This window comes from Cornus florida, unplaced genomic scaffold (genome assembly GCF_030987335.1).
Source record: "Cornus florida cultivar Cherokee Brave unplaced genomic scaffold, ASM3098733v1 CherokeeBrave_3.0.0_Hap2_Chr09, whole genome shotgun sequence".
NCBI classification, from domain to species: Eukaryota; Viridiplantae; Streptophyta; class Magnoliopsida; order Cornales; family Cornaceae; genus Cornus; species Cornus florida.
In genome coordinates, this window is record NW_026775579.1 from 53,307,242 (window position 1) to 53,328,331 (window position 21,090).

Sequence of the window (21,090 nt, forward strand, 5' to 3'; positions counted from 1 at the left end):
GATCTTAGTGATGTTGAGTGTTGGAATTATGGAAAGAAGGGACATTACCGTGTTGATTGCAAACTTCCAAAGAAGGAACCCGTCACGACCTGAATTTTCTAAGAAAATGCTCTGATACCATTTTGTCACGACCCTGAAATTCTAATAAAATCCTCAATTTAATCAATACAAATTCATCAAAATACACCCAGGGTCATAAAAAAATGTCATGTTTTATAAAAATCAATTTTCTCAAATATACACAAAAATTCTCCAAATAAATAAAATAAATCCTATAACGCCGACTCTTCCACCTAAACCCGAATCTAGCAATCGCCGTTCATCTTTGGTACCTGAAACTGGAGCGTGGTGAGACAAAAAGTCCCAGTAGGAAAAACCATAACAAGAATTTCATGGAGGTTTAACAAAATAGTTTCACAAAATATACATATTTAGGTGAATATATAAACAAAATACACATGCATTTAATTAAAATATTTAATAAAAACCATTGAAGCAAAACCACTCTAAGTCATTCAAGGTATAGAGAACCCTACACTGAAAAAGAATTTTCCTCACTTGATCATCAAAGCCTCAAACCTCCGGCCTCCTCCGCAACTCTCGGCCCTTCTCTGCAACTCTCGTCTCTCTCTGTATTTTCTTTCATTGTATGCTCTTTCTCACTCTGTCATCTCTAATTTCCTTCTTTCAATACACTCGGTGCACAAATAATCCTTATATAAGCAAATGAATCGACATAAATAAATAAATAAATAAAAGAAAAAAAAAATCATAGAAGCATCACTTTAACAGACAACAAAATCAGCCCATGTGAAGTCTAATGATTTTAGCAAAAGAAAAAAAATCATTTCAAATGGGACCCGCCAAACACAATTTCAACTTTCCTTTCTTTTCCTCTCTTCGGCTGACCGCCCCTTTCTTACTTTCTTTTCCCTTATCATCATTACCTTCTCTCTAACAACAAAGCCCAGCCACATGCATGCACCAAAAAGTAGTGCCAAAAAGTCATTCAAGTGGGACCCGTAAAAAAACTACTTTTCTCCTCAATTTTTAGCACTACCAGCCTCATTGCTTCATCAGACCATATATATATATACACACACACACACACACATATATCATTTATATATATGTATGAATGCAAAAACCAAAACACCCATTAAACCTCTGGGACCCGCCACTTATACCATTTCAATTTATTTCCTTACCCACTAATTTCGCTGCTCCCTCCATCAGGTGGCATCACCCTCACATGCAATATATATATCATTTATATATATATATATATATATATATATATATATATATATATGCAAAAAAAATCAAATCCATAAAAATATCTTAATCGGGTAAATCTCTAATTTAAAACTAAATTAAATACTCAATCTTAAATAACTAAAAATCATGAAATGAATATAATTTAAATAAAAATCTTAAAAATCCGGGTTATCACAGAACCGAAAGAAAAACTGAAGCAAACGTTGTCTCAGAAGAATCAGATAATGCGTTGATATGCTTTTTGGAGAGCAAGGCGGAGTCATAGGTTTTAGATTCCAGCGCATCGTTTCATGGCATCTCAAGCAAAGAGCTATTTCATAGCTATGAACCGAGTAACCTTGGCAAAATGTATCTTGGTGATGATCAGCCTTGTAGCGTCTTTGGCAAGGATAAAGTGCAAATCAAGTTAAATGGGTCAGCTTGGAAGTTAAAGGATTTGAGATACATCCTTGACTTAAGGAAGAATCTGATTTCGGTGGGACAATTGTCAAATAAAGGTTTTGTTACAACCTTCAATGGAGACTCGTGGAAAATTTCCAGAGGCGCTATGACCATTGCACGTGGTAAGAAATCTAGCACTCTCTACACAACTACCAATGCTTGTGGGTCTATAGAAGTTGTAGAAAATAGAGAAGATCATAACCTTTGGCACCAGAGACTAGGTCACATGAGTGAAAAGGGACTCAAAATTATGCACTCAAAGGTACCTGGCATACGGGCAATTGATATTGACTTATGTGAGAGTTGTGTGATGGGCAAGCAAAAGATGATCAGTTTCAAGAAGAGTGACAGAGATCTCAGAAAGGAGAAACTTGAGCTAGTTCACACAGATGTTTGGGGGCCAGCCACTATCTCATCCATTGGCGAAAAATACTATTTCGTGATTTTCATTGATGACTACACGAGGAAGGTATGTGTTTATTTTTTGAAGCACAAATCTGAGGTATTTGATATGTTCAAGAAGTGGAAGGCTATGGTAGAGAATGAGACAGGTTTGAAGATCAAGAATTTGAGGTCAGACAATGGTGGTGAATATGAAGACACCAGATTCAAGAAGTTTTGTTTTAATAATGAGATCAGATTAGAGAAGACTCTGCAAGGAACCCCACAGCAGAATGGGGTGGCAGAACGGATGAATCTAACATTGATAGAAAGAGCTAGAAGCATGCACATACATTCGAGTCTACCCAGACAGTTTTGGGCAGAAGTAATCAATACAGCATCCTACTTAATTAATTGTGGACCATCGGTGTCTTTGGAGCATCGAATACTAGAAGAGATATGGAGTGGCAAAGCGGTAAATCTTTCATGGCTGAAAGTTTTTGGTTATATTGCATATGCTCATATTAGTGACCATGCTAGGGGAAATCTTGACCCAAGTCACTAAAATGCATCTTTGTTGGGTATGGCAGAGATGAGTTTGGTTATCGACTCTGGGATAATCAGAACAAGAAAATCATCAGAAGTAGAGATGTGATTTTCAACGAGAAGATGATGTACAAGGATATAGATGCAGCACAGTTAACTAGTCCTATACAGAGTAAGCTTGAGTTTGTTGAGTTGGATGATGATCCAGAGAGCATTAAAGCGGAGCTCTTGGCCAGAACTCACAGAGCATAGTTCACCGCGGATTCCAACTCCTAAGCCTATAGCCAAAAGGTCCACACGACCTCATGTACCAAATCGAAAATTTTTGGATTATATATTGCTTATAGATGATGGTGAGCCTGAATGCTATGATGAAGCATGTCAGGTTGAAGATGCTAGTAAGTGGGAGCTTGCAATGGAAGATGAGATGAAGTCCCTTATCTCTAACAAAACATAGGAACTAGCCAAGTTGCCCATGGAGAAGAAAGTTCTTCACAACAAATGTGTGTACAGGGTGAAAGAGGAATATGATGGTTCCAAGAGATACAAGGCGAGATTGGTGGTCAAAGGCTTTCAGCAAAAGCATAGTTGTTAAAGGCTCAAGGCGCACAAAAGCGCAAATGCCTCCTGGAGCCTGAGGCGCAAGGCGCAAGGCGAGGCGCGCGCCCGACTGAAGCAAGGCGCACGTTGGAAAAAAAAAAAAAACAAAACTCACCCAATAAGTATTAAAGATGCAATAGTATATACAAAGATATAAAAGTCAACTAAATGAATTATTTAAGTTAAATATTCAACATAAAGATGCCAAAACTAATTAAATCAAGTACTTGAGTTCAAAACAGTGAATAATCAAACATATTAACATAAAGATGCGAAAGTCAACTAAGGAGAAGTATAAAATAAAACTAAAACAAACATAAACATCATTTCTTCCTAAGAAGACAACACCAATGAATCTAAATATCATCCTCGTCATCAATAAGCATAACATCATTTTGATCGTCACTAAATGATTCATAATTCTCAGGATCCTCTTCTATCTCATCTGAATCATCCTCATCCTCATCCTCATCCACAAGTCGAACTGAAGAACTTCCTGCTCCCTTTGTTGGTAACCGTGAACTAGAACTAGATTTTGATCTAGTAGACCGTTGCGGCCTGCTAGCCTCTCCAATACCAGCAAAATTAGCAACATCACCCCATGTCAAGGAATCATCTTCATAGACTAGATCATGTTCTGCATCAGAATCATCCATCCTCCCCGTTAACCACTCGTTGCTCTCATCAATGTCATCGAGTAAAATGGGATCAAGAGTGTCACGCATATTATATCGACGCTTCAATGCTCTATTATATTTGATGAACACTAAATCATTCAAAGTTGTTTGAGCGAGCCTATTTCTTTTCTTGTTATGAAGCTGCAATAAATTCAACCTTAACTAGTAAGTATAAAAAATTAAAATTTTAACTTTCAACAATTAAATTACAAACCTAGTTAGTAGATAGTATATACTTACATGCTCAAACACGCTCCAATTTCGTTCACAACCAGAAGAACTGCAAGTAAGGCTTAAAACCTTTATAGCAAACTTTTGGAGAAGTTTTGTTGACTTGCCATAAGCTTCCCACCATGATGTTTAGCAACTTTAGCTTCATCTTTCTATCGACTCTATTGTCAAAATAATTTTAACACTTAGCTATACTAACTTAATATACTTTACCACTTTACCTGGTCCTCGTGTATTTCTCTGTCTAATAGCAAAGGGATTACCAAAGAGGCCCTCAGCTTTAGAATATAAGGACAGCTCCTCAGTAATTTTGTCTTGGTCTTTGATATCTGGGATTAACCTTGCAATGCATGCATACAAACCCTTTGCAATCTCTTCATCTTCTTCAATTTTCGGATTTGAATAAAAGTATTCTGGGTTCAAATAATAACCTGCTGCATGCAAAGGGCGATGAAGTTGAACATTCCACCTCTTATCAATTATTTCAAAGATATCCTTGTATTTGTCTTCTACTTCCCCAAATGATTTTGCAATGGCTTCTTTAGCCCTATCCATAGCCGCATAAATGTATCCCATGGGAGGCTTTTTCTCGCCATCAACTAATCTCAAAACCGGAATAAGAGGACCGGAAACCTTAAGGCTAAAGACAATGTTGTTCCAAAAGGAAGGCATCAAAACATAAGAAGCAACTCTTTTACCAGCTTCCTCTTTCGCCCATTTACTACGATTCCATTCTTCTGAAGTAAACATCTTCCTCAAGTTATTCTTTTGCTTGTGAATACTTGATAATGTGATGAAACATGTAGCAAATCGAGTCTTAGCGGGCCTAAGCAACTCCTTTTTAGAAGTAAAGTTCCTCATAATGTTCAACAACTTTGGACGCATATAGATATAACTATTCAACTCCACCGCCCTCTGCATTGTTCTGGAGATGGACGGTATTTTCCCAATGTCTTCTAACATCAAGTCTAAGCAATGAGCAGCACATGGTGTCCAATACAAATGTGGGTGTTCTTTCTCTAACATCCTCCCTATTTGAAACCAAACGGAAAAAAGAAAAAATGATATAAATTATATATTAATCAAAAAAGATTTAAATTATATATGTAAAGAATTTACATACTCTTGAAGTTATAAACATTGAACATTCTTACCGGCAGACTTATTGCTTGATTCACTATCTGTGACGACTTGAACGACATTTGCTACTCCAATGCGGTTCACAAATTTATTAAGTAAGTCAAACATCTTTGCACCATCCTTTGAAAAAGAAGAAGTATCTATCGATTCAATAAACATGGTTCCCCTTGGACTATTTACTAGGAAATTAAGCAATGTTCTCCCTCTCTTGTCTGTCCACCCATCTGCCATTAATGAGCATCCAAATTTTGACCACTCCTCTCTGTGGTCATTCATCAAAGCATTGGTATTATCCAATTCCTTCCTAAGCAAAGGAACTCTCACCTCGTGATAACTAGGTGGTTTCATGCCGGGACCATATTGTCCAATAGCTTCAACAACCTCGGCAAAGCTATCATACTTAACAGCATTGAATGCAATTCCTGCATCATACATCCACCTTGCAAAAGCAGCACACGCTCTTCCTCTCAACTCTTTCTTGCATGCATCATTAATGGTTGTCTGTTTTCCCCCCTCCTTTCTTTTTTGTACCACAATTTCTGGTCTGGGAATGAAATATAAATCAATCGGTCCTTTTTGCTTTTGCATCTTTGAGGAATTGACACTAGCACTGCCACTACCCGCACTAGCTACCCTTTTTCGCCGATTGTTAGCTTCCATAACATCATCCTCATCCTCTCCATCAAGGAAATTAATTTCATCACTAGGTAATAAATTCATTTGCTCTTTTTCTTCCTTTTTCTTACTCATGTACTCTTTGATTTCTTCTCTAACACTAGATGGGCATCTTGTGCATGCACTCACATTTCTATACCCTCCAGCTATGTGTTGCTTAGCCCGATAAATACCTCCTTTTGTAACTTTTGCACAAAAGTTACAAGTGACGGCATTTGTATCTTTCGGATTCTCCAAATGTGAGTAATTCCATGCCGGATCCTTTCTTGAACCATCACTAGGCATCTTTTAAAGTACAAACTACAATCAAATTCAAGATAACAAAATAATAACATGATTAGCATCATGTAATCAGTGTCTACAACAACTCTGACAAAAAAAAAAAAAAATTACAGAGCTTCAAAGAATCAAAGGCATATATGGACACTGCATGATAAATTCTATATGAGATTTATCAACTATATGAGATGTAATATATATGCATATATGGACTGCATGATACCATATAGGCATATACCAACTGATATGTATACTACAATTTATTCCAGCAGCACAGAATTGTAAAGTTGTAAACTACAATTTATTCCAGCTCAGAATTGTAAAGTTGTGAACTACAATTTATTCTAGCAGCAGAGAATTGTAAAGTTGTAAACTACAATTTATTCCAGCACAAAATTGTAAAGTTGTAAACTACAATTTATTCCAGCAACTCAGATTATAAAAAAATAAAAAACAAAAATAAAAGAAGAGGTTGAAGAGCAGAAGGCTAGAAGCAGAGAGAGCCGAGAAGAAGAATAGAAAGAAAAAAAAAATTTAAAAAAAAGGTCAGAGAGAGCCGAGAAGAAGAATAGAAAGGAAAAAAAAATTAAAAAAAAAATAAGAAAAAAAAATCAGAGAGAGGGTGAGAGCCGAGAGAAGAAGAATAGAGGGCAAAAAAAAAAAAAAAAGAAAAAGAAAAGGAAAGGAAAAATAAAAATAAAAAGAGCCGAGAAGAAAAAAAAAAAAAAAAAGAAAAAAGAGCCGAGACTCGGCTCAAAGAAAAGAAATAAAAAATAAAATAAAATAAAAAAGCAAGACTGAGAGCCGAGAGAAGAGACGAGAGAAGAGAACTGAAGAAAAGAAGAAGAAGAAAAAAAAAAAAGAAAAAAGAAAAAAAAAGAAAAAGAAAAGGAAAGGAAAAATAAAAATAAAAAGAGCCGAGAAGAAAAAAAAAAAAAAAAAGAAAAAAAAGAAAAAAGAGCCGAGACTCGGCTCAAAGAAAAGAAATAAAAAAAAAAAATAATAAAAAAGCAAGACTGAGAGCCGAGAGAAGAGACGAGAGAAGAGAACTGAAGAAAAGAAGAAGAAGAAAAAAAAAAAGAAAAAAGAAAAAAAAAAAACAGAGGAGAAGAAGAAGCAAGAAGGAGAGAAGAAGAAGCAAGGAGAAGAACTTACAGGCGCTTTGCAGATCCGGGCTTCGCAGACAGCAGATCCGATCATCCGACGAGCTTCCGGCTTGTACTTCTCTCTCTCTTCTCTGTCTCTTACTCTCTTCTTCCCTTTTCCTTCGCTTTTTGCTTCCGGCTTTTTTTTTTTTTTTTTTTTTTGACAACTGATAAAAGCTTAAAGTGACTGACATATCTGAGATTCTGAATATATCACGTGGCTCTGTTACAATTCACAAGACTTGCAAGTTGCAACCAAAATAATAAAAAAAAAAAATCAAAAAAAAAAACTTTTCAAACAGGCGCGCCTGTGCCGCGCCTGTAGCCCTGCGCCTAATCCCCAAAAGCGCACGCCTATTACAAGGCCCTCGCCCTAAGCCTTTCAAGGCGCCAAGGTGGCGCCTGGAGGCGCCTGGCGCCTCAGGCGCGCGCCTTCGGCGCCTTTAACAACTATGAGCAAAAGTAAAGCATTGACTACACAGACATTTTTTCCCCGGTTGTAAAACTGAGTACCATTCGCTCAGTTCTTAGCATTGTTGCAGCAGAGGGGTTACACCTTGAGCAGTTAGATGTTAAAATTACTTTCCTCCATCGTGACTTAAAGGAGGAGATTTACATGCAACAACCGGAGGGTTTCTTAGTCAAAAGGAAAGAGAAACTAATGTGCAAGTTGAAGAAAAGCTTGTATGGTTTGAAGCAAACCCCGAGGCAGTGGTATAAGAAGTTTGATGGTTTTATGAAGCGACATGGCTACAATAAGTACAACGCTGACTATTGCTGCTACTTCAAGAGGTTTAAGTCAAGTTTCATTATCCTTCTACTTTATATTGATGACATGTTAGTGGCAGGTTCTGATTTTGAAGAAATCAACAAATTAAAGAAGCAGTTATCTAGTGAATTCGAGATGAAGGATCCTGGTGCAGCGAAGCAAATTCTTGGGATGAGGTTTAGCAATGACAAGTAGAAAGGTACTTTGCAGTTGTCTCAGGCTGAGTACGCTGAACAGGTTCTGAAGAGGTTCAACATAAATAATGCTAAGGCGGTGAGTACTCCCTTAGCTAATCATTTCAAATTATCTCAAGATCAGTATCCGAAGACAGAGGATGAGAAAAACTTCATGGCTAAAATTCCATATGCCTTAACCATTAAAATTTTAATGTATGCCATGGTGTGTACAAGATCAGATATTACATATGCAGTGGAAGCAATAAGCAAGTTTATGAAGGATTCGGGCAAGTTACACTGGGAAGTAATGAAGTGGATATTGAGATATCTATGAGGTACCACAAACAGATGCCTATATTTCAGAAGGGGTGAAGTGAAGTTACATGGTTATGTAGATTCAGACTTTGCTAGTGAGATGGACCACAGAAGAAGTACTACCAGGTATATATTCATGGTGGGTACAACTGCAGTTAGTTGGGTTTCGCAAATACAGAGGATTGTAGCGCTATCTACTACAGAAGCAGAGTATGTGGCGATGACAGAGGCTAGCAAAGAGATGATTTGGTTACAAGGTTTGTTGACAGAGTTGAGATTCGAACAGGTGAAGAATGTTTTACACAGTGATTGTTAGAGTGCGATACATCTGGCAAAGAATTCAGCATTTCATTCAATGACCAAGCATATAGGACTTCGGTATCACTTTATCAGATCTTTGTTAAAAGATGGGGTGTTGACACTTGAGAAAATACTTGGCACTAAGAATCTGGCTGACATATTGACCAAGACAGTGACCATGGAGAAACTGAAGTTGAGCACAGCTTCAGTCAGTCTTTTAGTTTAAAGACAGAGAAAAGCACATCGACATGTATGGGACATGCATGAGAAGAAAACGGAATGGGTTTACAAGTGCTCCAGCCTCCAAGTGGGAGATTGTTATAGTTTTGTGGAGTCTGATTAGGTAATTGTTTTTTAGGAAGATTTAATTATATGAAAAATTCAAGACTGCTGAAGTTAAGGGAAAATTCAGTTTCTTGATCTGATTTAACTTCCTTATTAGTTTAGGAAAAAATCAGTTTTCTGATCTGATTTAACTTCCTTATTGGTTTTGGATTTTACAAAAGGAAAGTTCTTGCAGGATAAGTTTGGGACTCTATTGTAATGTCCCTATTTTTCGTCATTTTCATTTTTCTGGAATTTATGTTGTTGCGGGGCATTTTCGTCCTTTCTCATTCTGCGTACCGGACACCGTGGGGTGTGCCGGGTGTCTCCGAGAGTTGGTTAGAGCATTTCATTGAGTTCAAGCCTTTTTGAAATGCAATGGTTGCCATTTCAACATTTTTTCTGTTTTATAGGCTGGGAGGTCCCGGGTGGGACCCGCTATCGAAATTATTGTGCACGGGGGTTGTGTCAGGGGTCCATTGCATATCATGTGTATTTATCTTATGTATAATTTAGTGGGATAAATGTATTTGTGGTGTGTGATTATATATATATATATATATATATATATATATATATATATATATATATATGGATTTTGTGGTGAAAAGTCAAAAAGGTGGGATATATTATTAATGATAGAACCCACCACTAAGCATTTTGTGGCCAAGAGACCAATTTTGGTCTCATTTCCTCTCGCTCTCCCCTGCAATTCCTCTCTCCCTCTTCTTTTCTTTTTCTTTTGTTTTTTTTGTTTGTATTTTATTTTTTCCAATCAAGCTTTTAAGGCTTGATTAAGCTCACACCTTTGGGAATTCGATAGTACTTCCTTCGACAAAGTTATAGAGCTCATCGAGGCCGTCGTTTTGATAAGAGCCAAGCACCATTTGGCCAAGCCTAAGGATTTTGAATTTAGGGCTTTGATTTGGGAATTTTGGGGTATCTAATACATGATTTTCTTCTACTTTTGTGAGTCAATTCCTTATAATTTGTTCAATTGCGTGCTTAATTGGTCTAAATTCTTGTAAATTGCTTAAGTGTTGTATAATGAAATATGTGACAATGTGTTAGTTGATGTATTGTGTATAAGCATGCCTATGTGAAGTAGAATTTATGCTTTGTGTGCTTGCTATACTAGATCAATGTGAATGAAAGCATGAATTACATAATTTAGAAATTCGTTTTGAAAAGCATGTGTAAAATTCTATAGTTGAATTAATGATTAGAAGCATGAAGCATTCATGCATCCATTAGGAAATAAAAGGGGAAAAGTGTTTTGAAAGAAATGAAATTGTTTTGGGAAAATAGTTTTCGAAAAGTGTTTGTGAAAACCGAACGCCTAGGAGGCATTTAGTGGTCTAGGGTATTAATGTGATCTAGATGGAGGTTGAGCTACCTAGGTCCAGACGACGTCATGGAGGTGCCATGTGGTTCGGGAAAACTAGCCAATCTTTCCCTCGTGGCGCCATGGAGGTGCTATGGGCCGGATTACATTAACGGTTTAGAATAACAAAAGGAATTGTTTTGGAAAAAGGGGGAGCGACATTGGCATGACATCGCATTTCATTAGCATATTTGACGTATTTGTGATTGGATGATATTTGATTATATGCTTGTTGTAGTTATTGATATGTATTCCTTATGTTATGATCCCGTTTACTTTTTACCTATTCTTTGCATGGATTCACAGGGCTATAAGAAGTGTGTCTTAGACACTTCCTACTGAGCTTATGCTCACCCCATTATTTTAATATTTTTCAAGTTCGGGAAAAGAAGTGGCGGACTACAACCCACCACAACTCTAGACTGGATTTGAACTAATGTTTTGACGTCTTTTGTTTAGATATATGAACCACATTCTTATTGTAAAGTCTAAGCATCACTTGTTGAAGTTATAAATTATGGTTCTCTTGTAAAATTTTGATTTTTGTTTCATGGCCTGTAAATCTACATTAATTCGAAGTACTTTGATAATGGTCGTTAGTTCATGTAATGATTCATGTATTGTGATGTTGTTGGGTGTTGCTAAGTTGTATTCTATGAATTCATATATGTATGGAAGGGAATTATTCAATTTTAAAACCCTTTTGTATAGTTTCAAGTCCATAATAGTCTTCTGCAGATTTTCCAGCTCGCATGACCATTTCGGTCGGCCGAAATGGGCATTCGGTTGACTGATCTTTCCTGTAGCCTCGGTTACTGTTTGAATCACAACCGACCGACCGAAATGGCCATTTCTGTCGACCGGTACAGAAGCTATTTCGATCGACCGAAGCTTCATTTCGGTTGACCGATTTGCTGCTGTTTTGTGATTCTTGTCCCTTCCCTTGGCTTAACTAATCGTAAGTAATAAGAGGGTACTTAAGGCCTTCATAGATTATAATTAAGATGTATTAATGGTGTAATAGCACCGGATTTAATGGCATTGACTTAGGTAACTTCGGGTTCGGGTAAGGACCCGGTTAGCGGTTCGAACCTACGGGTTTAGGTCGTTACAGATTTGGTATTAGAGCAATGATTCGAATACCATTAGGATGATGGGTAGTGGCCTACCTAGGATTGCATGAAAAGTTAAATTACATGTTTATATGCTTATGTGTTAAGGTATTTAATTGTTTGAAAAGCATGTCTAATTGCTTAACTGCTTATGTGATTACGTGTTAAGTGTTTAAAGTTAATGCATATTATTAGCATGATCATGCATATCATCAGTTGGGTTTCTTTTTCCGGGAGTATGGAAAGTGTTTAAGTGTTGTCGGTTCTTGTCGAGTCATTTATGTGAGGATTCCGTTCTCGTGTGTGTATAAGTGTTATTATTTTGATCCATTCTCTCGTTTTATAACGTCATGCACCAAGAAAGGACCCCAGGGAAAGTTTTAGCTCTAATCCCGCAGAAAGGGATTAGGAGCAAGTTGAAGAAGATGTTTTGTTACGTGATTTGGTTCCATCAAGAGGGAAACAAGCGAAGGGGACCGTTGATCCACCTCTTCAGATAAGTAAGGAGCAGCTCAAGTTGGCAGTGCAGGCAGTCTTTATGATATGTTCTGGACTAAAGTGGCATCATCATCATAGGTTGTGCCACCACCACCACCTCCAAAGACAATTGAGTCAGATGAGACTCTTTACCACATTGCAAAGTTTGTGAAGTTAATGCCGACTTTGTTTGAGGGCGGGCCAGATCCGCTCATTGTGGATAGTTTCATGGATAGGGTAGAGAAGCATCTTAACACTATGAATTTGGCGATGGACAAGTTGAAGATTACACTGGCGACTTATAATTTTGTTGGGGATGCTGAGATTTGGTGGAAAACTGTTTCTCATACCCACGATCTGGACATAATGACCTATGATACATTCAAGAAGTTGTACTATCAGAAGTACTTTTCGGCACCTAAGTGAAGAGAGTTAAAGAAAGAGTTTAATGGTTTGAAGTAAGGAAGTAGGACTATCACTGAGTATAAGAACAAGTTTACGTCACTTTTAAGGTTTGCACCAGGGATTGCTAATGATGAGGAAGGAAAAATAGAGAAATTTGTGGATGGCCTTGATCTTACCATCAGGCCAATTATAGCTGCCTCAGAACCAACAAGGTATGCAAAAGAAGTGCAAAAAGCCTTAGTGGTTGAGGCTGAAAGCAAAGACAGCAAGGCTATCAGAGAGTCCGACAAGCACAACAGGAGCATGAGTGCTATCTCCGAGGGTCAATCACATAAGAAGCAGAAGAATGAGCAATCAGGGTTCAGGGGAAAGCAGTCAGTCAGGTCCGCACCCACAACTTCAGTGTCTATGGGGTCTTCTAGACCGAATGTTACTTATTTCAGATGCGGGCAGCCAGGACATTTCAAGTCCCAGTGCACTCAGACTCAGGTGACTTGCTTCAAATGTGAGCGGTTGGGGCACCACAAGGTCCAGTGCAATCAGGTTCAAGCAGCGTCAGGTGGATGTTTTGGGTGTTGCCAACAGGGCCATAGGGTGAAGGATTGTCCATAGCAGGGCAGTGGTTCATGCAGAGGTGGAGGTTCTCAGTAGAGGCAGATGCAGTCTGCCACAGTTCAGTCAGGGTTTCAACCCCATCACCACCTCAGCCAGCTATAACAGCTCAGAGTTCTCGACCAGACAGAGGGACTTCTTCGAGCATACCCACTCAGCAGTCGGGTTATCAGACAGGTGGGCCTTAGGGCAGAGGACTCAAGGTCGTGTGTTTGCAGTCACTCCAGCGGAGCCATCATCCAGTCCTTCAGTTATCAAGGGTATGTTCCTTGTGTCCCATTCTTGGGCTAGAGTGTTGTTTGATTCCGGTGCTTCTTACTCTTTTATCGCTTCATCATTTGAACGGACATTGGGTTTGGAGGTCAATCAATTAGACAGACCGCTTTGAGTTGACACGCCTATTGGGGGTTCATTCACTCTTGGTAGAGTTTGTAGGAGTTGTTCTATTACCATTGTTGAGCGAGTACTTGAGTTCGACCTCATCCTTCTTTAGATGACAAGGTTTGACGTCATTCTTGGGATGGACTGGTTGTTATCTTTCAAGGCTGTTATTGACTGTTTCAGGGGCAGAGTTTCAGTGTGTACCCCAGATAGGAATTGTATCTGTTTTGTGGGAGATCGGTGTGATCCTCCCACTCCTTCGTTTTACAGTGTTAGAGGTCGGGATCGTCAGGGGTTCTTTTTGGCTAGCCTCTTAGCTGATGATGATGCTGAGTTTTGTGGAATTGATTATCCAGTAGTTGTACATGATTTTCTGGATGTGTTTCCGGAGGACTTGACAGAGTTGCCTCCACACCGAAAGGTAGGGTTTGCCATTGATTCAATACCTGGTATCGCGCCAATTTCTATGGCACCGTATCGTATAGCACCGATAGAATTAGAAGAATTGAAGAAACAGCTTAATGATTTGAGGGTGAAAGGTTTCATCCGACCGAATGTGTTACCGTAGGGTGCACCGATCTTGTTCGCTCAGAAGAAGGATGGTTCTTTGAGGTTGTGCATTAATTACCGGAAGTTGAATCATGTCACCGTTAAGAACAAGTATCATTTGCCAAGGATAAACGATTTGTTTGATCAGTTAAATGGAGTCAGTTGTTTTTCGAAGATTTACTTGAGGTCAAGCTATTATCAGTTACGGGTTAGGGATGAGGATATCTGTAATACCCCTAATTTCTAAAGGATAGTCCTGGTATTTAATTTATTTTTTTTAATTATTTAATTGTTTATGGGCGTGTTTATTTGCATTAAATGACAACTTATATTATGATATGTTCTTTAATAGAATTAATTATTTTTCTTTAATAGTGTTAATTGTTTTCTTTAATAGAATTAATTATTTTTCTTTAATAGTGTTAATTTTTTTCTTTCATAGAATTTATTGTTTTCCTTTAATTGAATTAATTATTACATGGATTAATTATTAATTATGAAAATATAGTTAGGGTTCTGTTCAGGTTTAAGTTATAAGCCGACATAGACTTTAATTAGGATTTTCTGTGGGCTGGCCTAGATTCAGTTTAGGGCTTGAATTAAATTTAGGTTTTGTATAAACCTATAAATATATGTAATAAGACTCTGCCTAGGGTTTTAGAACCCTACTCACGGTTGTGGAGGCAGAGAAGGAACAGAGGAGGATTTCAGTAGGTGGTTTGCCGGAGAACTTAGAAAGACGACTGTGCAAGGCTAAAGGCAAGTTCTATCCTTACTCTCTCCCTTGGACTTGTGTTTTTTGCATCTCTATTACAACTCCAGGAGTAAATAAATTGCTAAGTTAATCTGGTTGCATGTTTAGGTTCGTTGTTGACTCTCTTTGGTTACATGTCACTGTACTTGTTTGTTTAATGGTTTTGTGTGTATTTCTTGTTCATATTGATGTTGATTAGTGATTAAAGATTTTTATAGTCTTTAGAACTTTATTTTAATCAGTAGAAATATTAAAGAGGGAGGACAGTTCAACTGGTAGTCGCCGTAGATCAAACCAGTGAAGGAGGAGGAGAGAACTGAGCAAACCAGAGAAGGAGACGGTTCCCCACAAGGGTGGAGCCGGCTCCAAGAGAGGTGGAGGCGGCTCCACATGGGGTGGAGCCGGCTCCACTCAAAGGGAGGCGGCTCCCCTTTGTGGGGAGATGTCTCTTTTCCCCTTCTCTCTTGATTTTTGATTTTTTTATAGACTCTAGGGTAGTTTTTTGACCTATCTGAAGTGAACGGGGACTGTACATGGGAATTTAAAAGTAATCTAAGGTTAGATTGATTCTTCAGAGGATGTGGGAATGGAGGATAAACCACTTAGGGATTACAGGTTGAGCGGTGAATGTTTCTTAACAATTATGTAAACTATCAGTGGATGCGAGTGATTAAAATAGCTTGTGTTGTTTTCAATAATTTTTCGAGAATGATTATCCAATTTTAATCATGTAACAGTCGTGTAAAATAAGTATATTAAAGTCTATCTTATTTTAATTACGCTTGTTAATATAAATTGATGACTAAATCTTAGTATTTGTTCATCAATTGCTGGACTGGATGTATAAGCATGATAGGTTGTCTAGGTGTATTGTGCTTGCCATTAAATTAATTGAGATGCCATGTTCCAGTGGTTAAATATAGACATGTCAGATTATAGAATTATTATATGCTTATAATGGATAAATGGAGTTATACGTGTGTTAAATGTAATATCAATTCTTAGATAATTGTGTAGCGGTATAAAGTAAGCATGTTAAACATATATTTGGATTATGCTTATTATAGATTAAAGGATGTATATACTTGTTCACTGTGCTATAAGTTATGAGATAATCATGTAACAGTGGTATAAGACAAACATGTTAGTTTACGAAATTCTGTTATGCCTTGTATGCAATTAATGGATGTAAACACTTATTTATGTTCTGTCAATTATATGGATGTTGTGGATTAGTTGGTATTTATATTGATTGTGTGTATTATCAACTATTGGATAGATGGATTGTATGCACCGGTATGGGATGATGACATACTAGGGACGGATTAGTTTCAAAATACTACATTCTACCTATACGAAATAAGGGAATGGATTATGAAATCAATCCTACTTATAATTAAGTTAAAGAAGTTGCACAAGCTGAATGACTAAATGGATTACTTGTTATCCAAGTTAAGTCAAAGAAGCTGAACAAGCTGAATGACTAACTGGACTGGTTTGAATGGATAGGAGAGGACTTTAAATATATTTTTATGGTACCGCGATATGAGCTTGAGTCTCAAAGTCGTCGGTTAGGGAGCATATATGCAGTAGGATGCGTAGCTGGATATAAGAGGTTGAGGTGTACCCTGTTAGGTCTAGGTACTCATGCCCACCTATGGATGCGTTTTCGCATGTTGCCTTTTATTCAGGTTGAGACCCTCTCCATAGTCCAGTTAGAGTCCTGTAGTGTGAATATATATATGTATATTTACAGACTATTAGCTATTGTTGAGTTGATTAGGATGTACATGCGTATCGAGTCTCTGCTTGGATTGTAGTAGGTTAGAACTTGTTCGTGGGCCTGACCCACTCCTATTTTTCAGGTATTCGTTAGTTCCAGGATTGAGCTTATTCGTGCTGAGCAAAGACGGTCACTCATTCTTCCGACGACGTAGGACTTCTTGCCATGGTTTACTCTGGATGTTCTTTGAGTAGTTTCATTTCAGTTGGGATTTTGTTAGGGTCCATTAGAGATGGATTCCCTAGTTGTTTAAAATACTGACGGTTTTGGATTACCGGATTTAAGTATTTATGGTTAAAGGATTTTATATTTTAGATTTCTTTCATCTTAAACTATTATTTCTTAAATTCATCTTGTATTTTGTGTTCACTTTAAAATATTAATTATTTGATATTCCCTAGGGTTTGGGCCTGGGCCTGATCAACCAGTGTCTCGGATCCAAGGGGTATCACAATATCCCAAAGACAGCATTCCATACACGATATAGACATTATGAGTTCCTTGTTTTGCCCTTTGATTTGACTAAACCACCAGCAGCATTCATGGACCTAATGAACCGTGTCTTTCACGACTACCTAGACTAATTTGTGGTAGTTTTCATAGATGACAAACTTGTATATTCACGGACTCGGGAGAAGCACAAGGTCCATTTGAGTATAGTGTTGCAGATTTTACGAGAGCACCATTTGTATGCCAAATATTAGAAATGTGAATTTTGGCTACAAGAGGTGAAATTTTTGTGACATATTGTCTCGGAAGGTGGAGTGTCAGTTGATCCATTGAAGATTGAATCAATTTTGAATTAGGAGCAACCCAAGAATGTTTTTGAGATTCGATGTTTCCTTGGCCTAGCGGGTTATTAGCGCAGATTTGTGAAGAATTTTTCCCGTTTGGCAGCGCCTATGACTAGATTGACCCGGAAGGGGATCAAATTTGCATGGAATAAGGCATGTGAGTCATCCTTTCAAAAGTTAAAAATAAGGTTGACTACGGCTCGAGTGCTGGTGATACCCGAGCGTGGTGATGAGCACTGAAAAATGCGCATTTAAACCCGTTAAGCTTAAGCATTCTAGTACCTTTATCTATCTTACTTTGCCGTTTTAGACTTATTACGTGTTATTTATATTTTCAGGCACTAATCCCAAAATTTAGCTAACTCAGCCAAATAAGAGCTTAATTGAAGCAATCCTGAGATAAACCAAAGGAGGGAACAAAGTGGAGAAAGAAAGGAGCAAAAAGGAATCAAGTTGTGCAGCTGAAAAGTTCGATCGATCCAACTTAGAGTTCGATCGATCGAACATCTATGATCGATCACAGTACTTCTCGATAGATCCAACCTTGGCCTTTGCTGAAATTCCAAGTTCGATCGATCGAACATCACCTTCGATCGATCGAACCCTACTTTGTCCTATTCAAATGATTGATCTTATCCACTACTGTACGCCTACCAACCACTTTTGTCTTTTTCCCCATAAATATCTTGAAAATATCCCAGCCTTGTCATTATCCGGAGGAATCAGACCACTTCGATCGATCCAAGATGCAGTTCGATCGATCGAACCCATTTTCGATCGATCCAAGTTAAGGTTCGATCGATCGAACTTCCTCCAGCGAGAAAAAGTTAAAGTCCAGCTCATTTATTCTGTCCTTCATCCAATCATTGGAGAATATGCCTTGCACGACTACAGCTCATCATGGGGTGTATTTGACCTACCTATATAAGGAATATGATACACTTTTTGAGGGAGTCTCTTGTCACACATTGAAAATTGATCTTAGAGGCTCTTCTTGGAGAGGAGGAGGGAGGGAAGCTAGAGCACCATTGGAGGAGATCTTCACCAACAAGGAGTAGCCATGGAGTTAGCCCTTGAGGGTTGGATCATCACTACCATGAGTGGCTAGACATCCTCTTGGGGCTAGAGTTAGCCCCAAGCATGCTTTCTATACTCTAATCTTGTGTATTATTGAGGGATTAGTGTTGTATGATACATCTTGATATTCATGTATATATAAATCTTGATTATTTTATGATTTGTATGGTTTAATGCTTCCAATTGACTATTCTATTCTATCCAAATGTCTATGTATGCTAGAGTAGGATATTCATGTGCTTATCCTTAGATTTAGTGTTTTTGATGCATGTCTATGTGTATTGATGCTATAGATCTAGAGATTATCAAGATGATATGCTTAAGGAATGCTATTTTGGTTCATTTGATGGTTTATGCCTATTCTTGATGGTTTGTGCCTCTCCCCTAGTTTAGATAGCTTTATTTTCATGCTAGTAGTGTAGATTTAGTGTAGTGGTAGTGTAATGTTAGATGGGAGGACAATCTACTCTTGATGTTTGATATTCCATGCTTGTGAGTCCAAATGGCATATTCCTCTAATATTGTGTTGTATGTGGATTGTGAGCTTAATGAAGGATTAATGACTTGTTTTGATTTATTGTGCTATCCCCATGTTGTCTAGACAATATATGCTCTATTGTTTAGATATATTGTGCTCTTCACATGATGTTTAGACAATACTTGCTTGATTTGTCATCCTTGCCAATTGAATCAACCTAATGCGCACACACCCTTATTATATTGCAACACATCCATTACCCTCAATTGATCACTTATTAGTAGTATAGAAAAGTATTACTTGGTAGTGATCTCTACACCCCAAGACCTCTCTCTCTCTTGTTTACTTCATATTATTTTATTTAGTTGAATTCAATTTAGCTTAATCAACCAACCAATCAATTGTGTGATCACTCGACCTACTAACCCTAATTACCATAGTTTCACAATTCGATACACCATCAAATCCCTTGGGACGATCCCTACTCGCCCTATCTATATTTTATATAGAGAAAGGTAGTAGTGGCTTTCTATAAATGTAAAACTTGGCCACCTCCTAAATTCACAACTCTTCAAGCTTGGCTTGGTATCGCGACCCTTGTAAAGGACCGGTCAGTTTTTGGCGCCGTTGCCGGGGATTTTAAATTGGCAACGTCAAATTGTGAAATCCAATTAGGATTAGTACTCTTTTGATCGTGTCTTTACTTTCTTTTTATTTTCTGTTTTTGATTGCTTATTGAATTTTTTCTCCATTGACTAGGTGCATTGAGCAAGGAGCTAGCAAAGTAATTCCAAGCTAAGGAGCAAAGCAAAGCAAAGGAAAAATGCTTAAAATGAAAAATTGTTAAGTAAAATTGCTAAGCTAAGATTTTAATTTTAGAGTTGAAGTGCTAAAGGACTATTGTGAGACCTTCTTACTCAATCTCCTTAGTTAAATCGGGGGCCCACGTGGAGGCATTACATAGCATCATTAGATAAATCGGGGGCCCACGTGGAGGCATTTATTTGACATACATTGCATTTGAAAATTGTGGTTGTGAAGTTTAATTGCATTATTGAGAAAGTTGCTTATTCGTGTTGCATTGTGCATGCATGGTCGTCGTTCATTGAGACCTACTCTTGTCGCTCTTGATTTGCATTTAGAATCCACTATTAGGAATCCAAGGGGAAAAGGAAGTTCACATAGAACCAATCTACCAATGGACGCTCTCAATGATGATCATGTTGAAGACCTTGGTCACATAGACCAACAAGGCATCCTTCATCCTAATGTGCAAAATGATAATATGCAAGTTCCATTAGGCATGCCTAGGCCATACATTCATCAACCTCCTCAACAACAAGGCCAAATTCCAATGGGAATTCCAAGGCCAATGTATGCACCACAACCCCCCATCATTAATCAAGCTCAATATAACCAAGGTGTCCATGTTGCACCTCAAGTTGCTAATCCACCACTCGCATTGAGAGATCACTATGTGCCTAATGAGTATAATGCACCCACATGCATTCAATTGCCACCATTTAGAGCACACCATTATGAGATTAAAGCACAAACTATCCAAATGCTACCTAACTTTCATGGACTTCCTAGTGAAGAACCTTACAAGCATTTGGATGAGTTTCTTGAAGTTTGTTTTACCGTTTGATACGGACATGCCGGAAGAAGTTTTAAGACTGAAACTTTTTCCACTCACCCTTAAAGATAAGGCGAAGTATTGGTTCACCTTAGGCCTTTTTCTATAACTTCTTGGGCAGAAATGCAACAAGAATTTTTGAAAAAGTACTATCCGGTTTCTAAGACCAATGCTATGAGAACCGCCATTAGAGAATTCACACATGGGGAGGGAGAAACTTTCCACGAGGCATGGGAACGCTTCAATGAATTGCTTAGGAAGTGTCCTCACCATGACATGCCTAAATGGCAATTGGTCCAATTCTTCTTTGAAAGCTTATCGGACAATTATAAAGGCATGGTTGATGCTTCAATGGGAGGTTCTTATATAGA

The 21,090-nt window shown here is 37.9% G+C and overlaps 3 protein-coding genes across 4 annotated transcripts in view; all 3 read right to left on the minus strand.

Moving 5' to 3' along the window:
* Positions 1 to 226: 226 nt before the first annotated feature.
* LOC132273953 (vacuolar protein sorting-associated protein 9A-like) overlaps positions 227 to 21,090 on the minus strand; it is a 55,055-nt gene continuing 34,191 nt past the window's right edge. The window contains exon 8 of one of the 2 annotated variants that reach the window (XM_059775076.1): positions 227 to 332. The gene's annotated coding sequence lies outside the window, so the exon portion shown is untranslated. Of the gene's footprint in view, positions 333 to 574; positions 714 to 21,090 lie in introns of those variants that run through there. The other variant, XM_059775074.1, reaches the window with a different exon arrangement.
* Positions 3,436 to 4,271, minus strand: LOC132273951 (uncharacterized). Its single transcript, XM_059775071.1, has 2 exons — positions 4,164 to 4,271; positions 3,436 to 4,064 (listed from the first exon to the last, which is right to left on the minus strand). The coding sequence occupies exon 2, from the start codon at positions 3,969 to 3,971 to the stop codon at positions 3,603 to 3,605; it is 369 nt and encodes a 122-aa protein (XP_059631054.1). The 5' UTR covers positions 3,972 to 4,064; positions 4,164 to 4,271; the 3' UTR covers positions 3,436 to 3,602.
* LOC132273950 (uncharacterized) lies at positions 4,285 to 7,847 on the minus strand. Its single transcript, XM_059775070.1, has 3 exons — positions 7,404 to 7,847; positions 5,309 to 6,269; positions 4,285 to 5,185 (listed from the first exon to the last, which is right to left on the minus strand). Exons 2-3 carry the CDS (start codon positions 6,252 to 6,254, stop codon positions 4,344 to 4,346), a joined length of 1,788 nt encoding a protein of 595 aa, XP_059631053.1. The 5' UTR covers positions 6,255 to 6,269; positions 7,404 to 7,847; the 3' UTR covers positions 4,285 to 4,343.

Bases quoted from the DNA above. Each gene is read 5' to 3' on its own strand.
- LOC132273951 (XM_059775071.1), bottom strand. From the start codon at position 3,971: ATGCGTGACACTCTTGATCCCATTTTACTCGATGACATTGATGAGAGC.
- LOC132273950 (XM_059775070.1), bottom strand. From the start codon at position 6,254: ATGCCTAGTGATGGTTCAAGAAAGGATCCGGCATGGAATTACTCACAT. The intron at 5,186-5,308 runs GTAAGAATGTTC...GGTTTCAAATAG, and splicing joins ATCAAGCAATAAGTCTGCCG to GGAGGATGTTAGAGAAAGAA.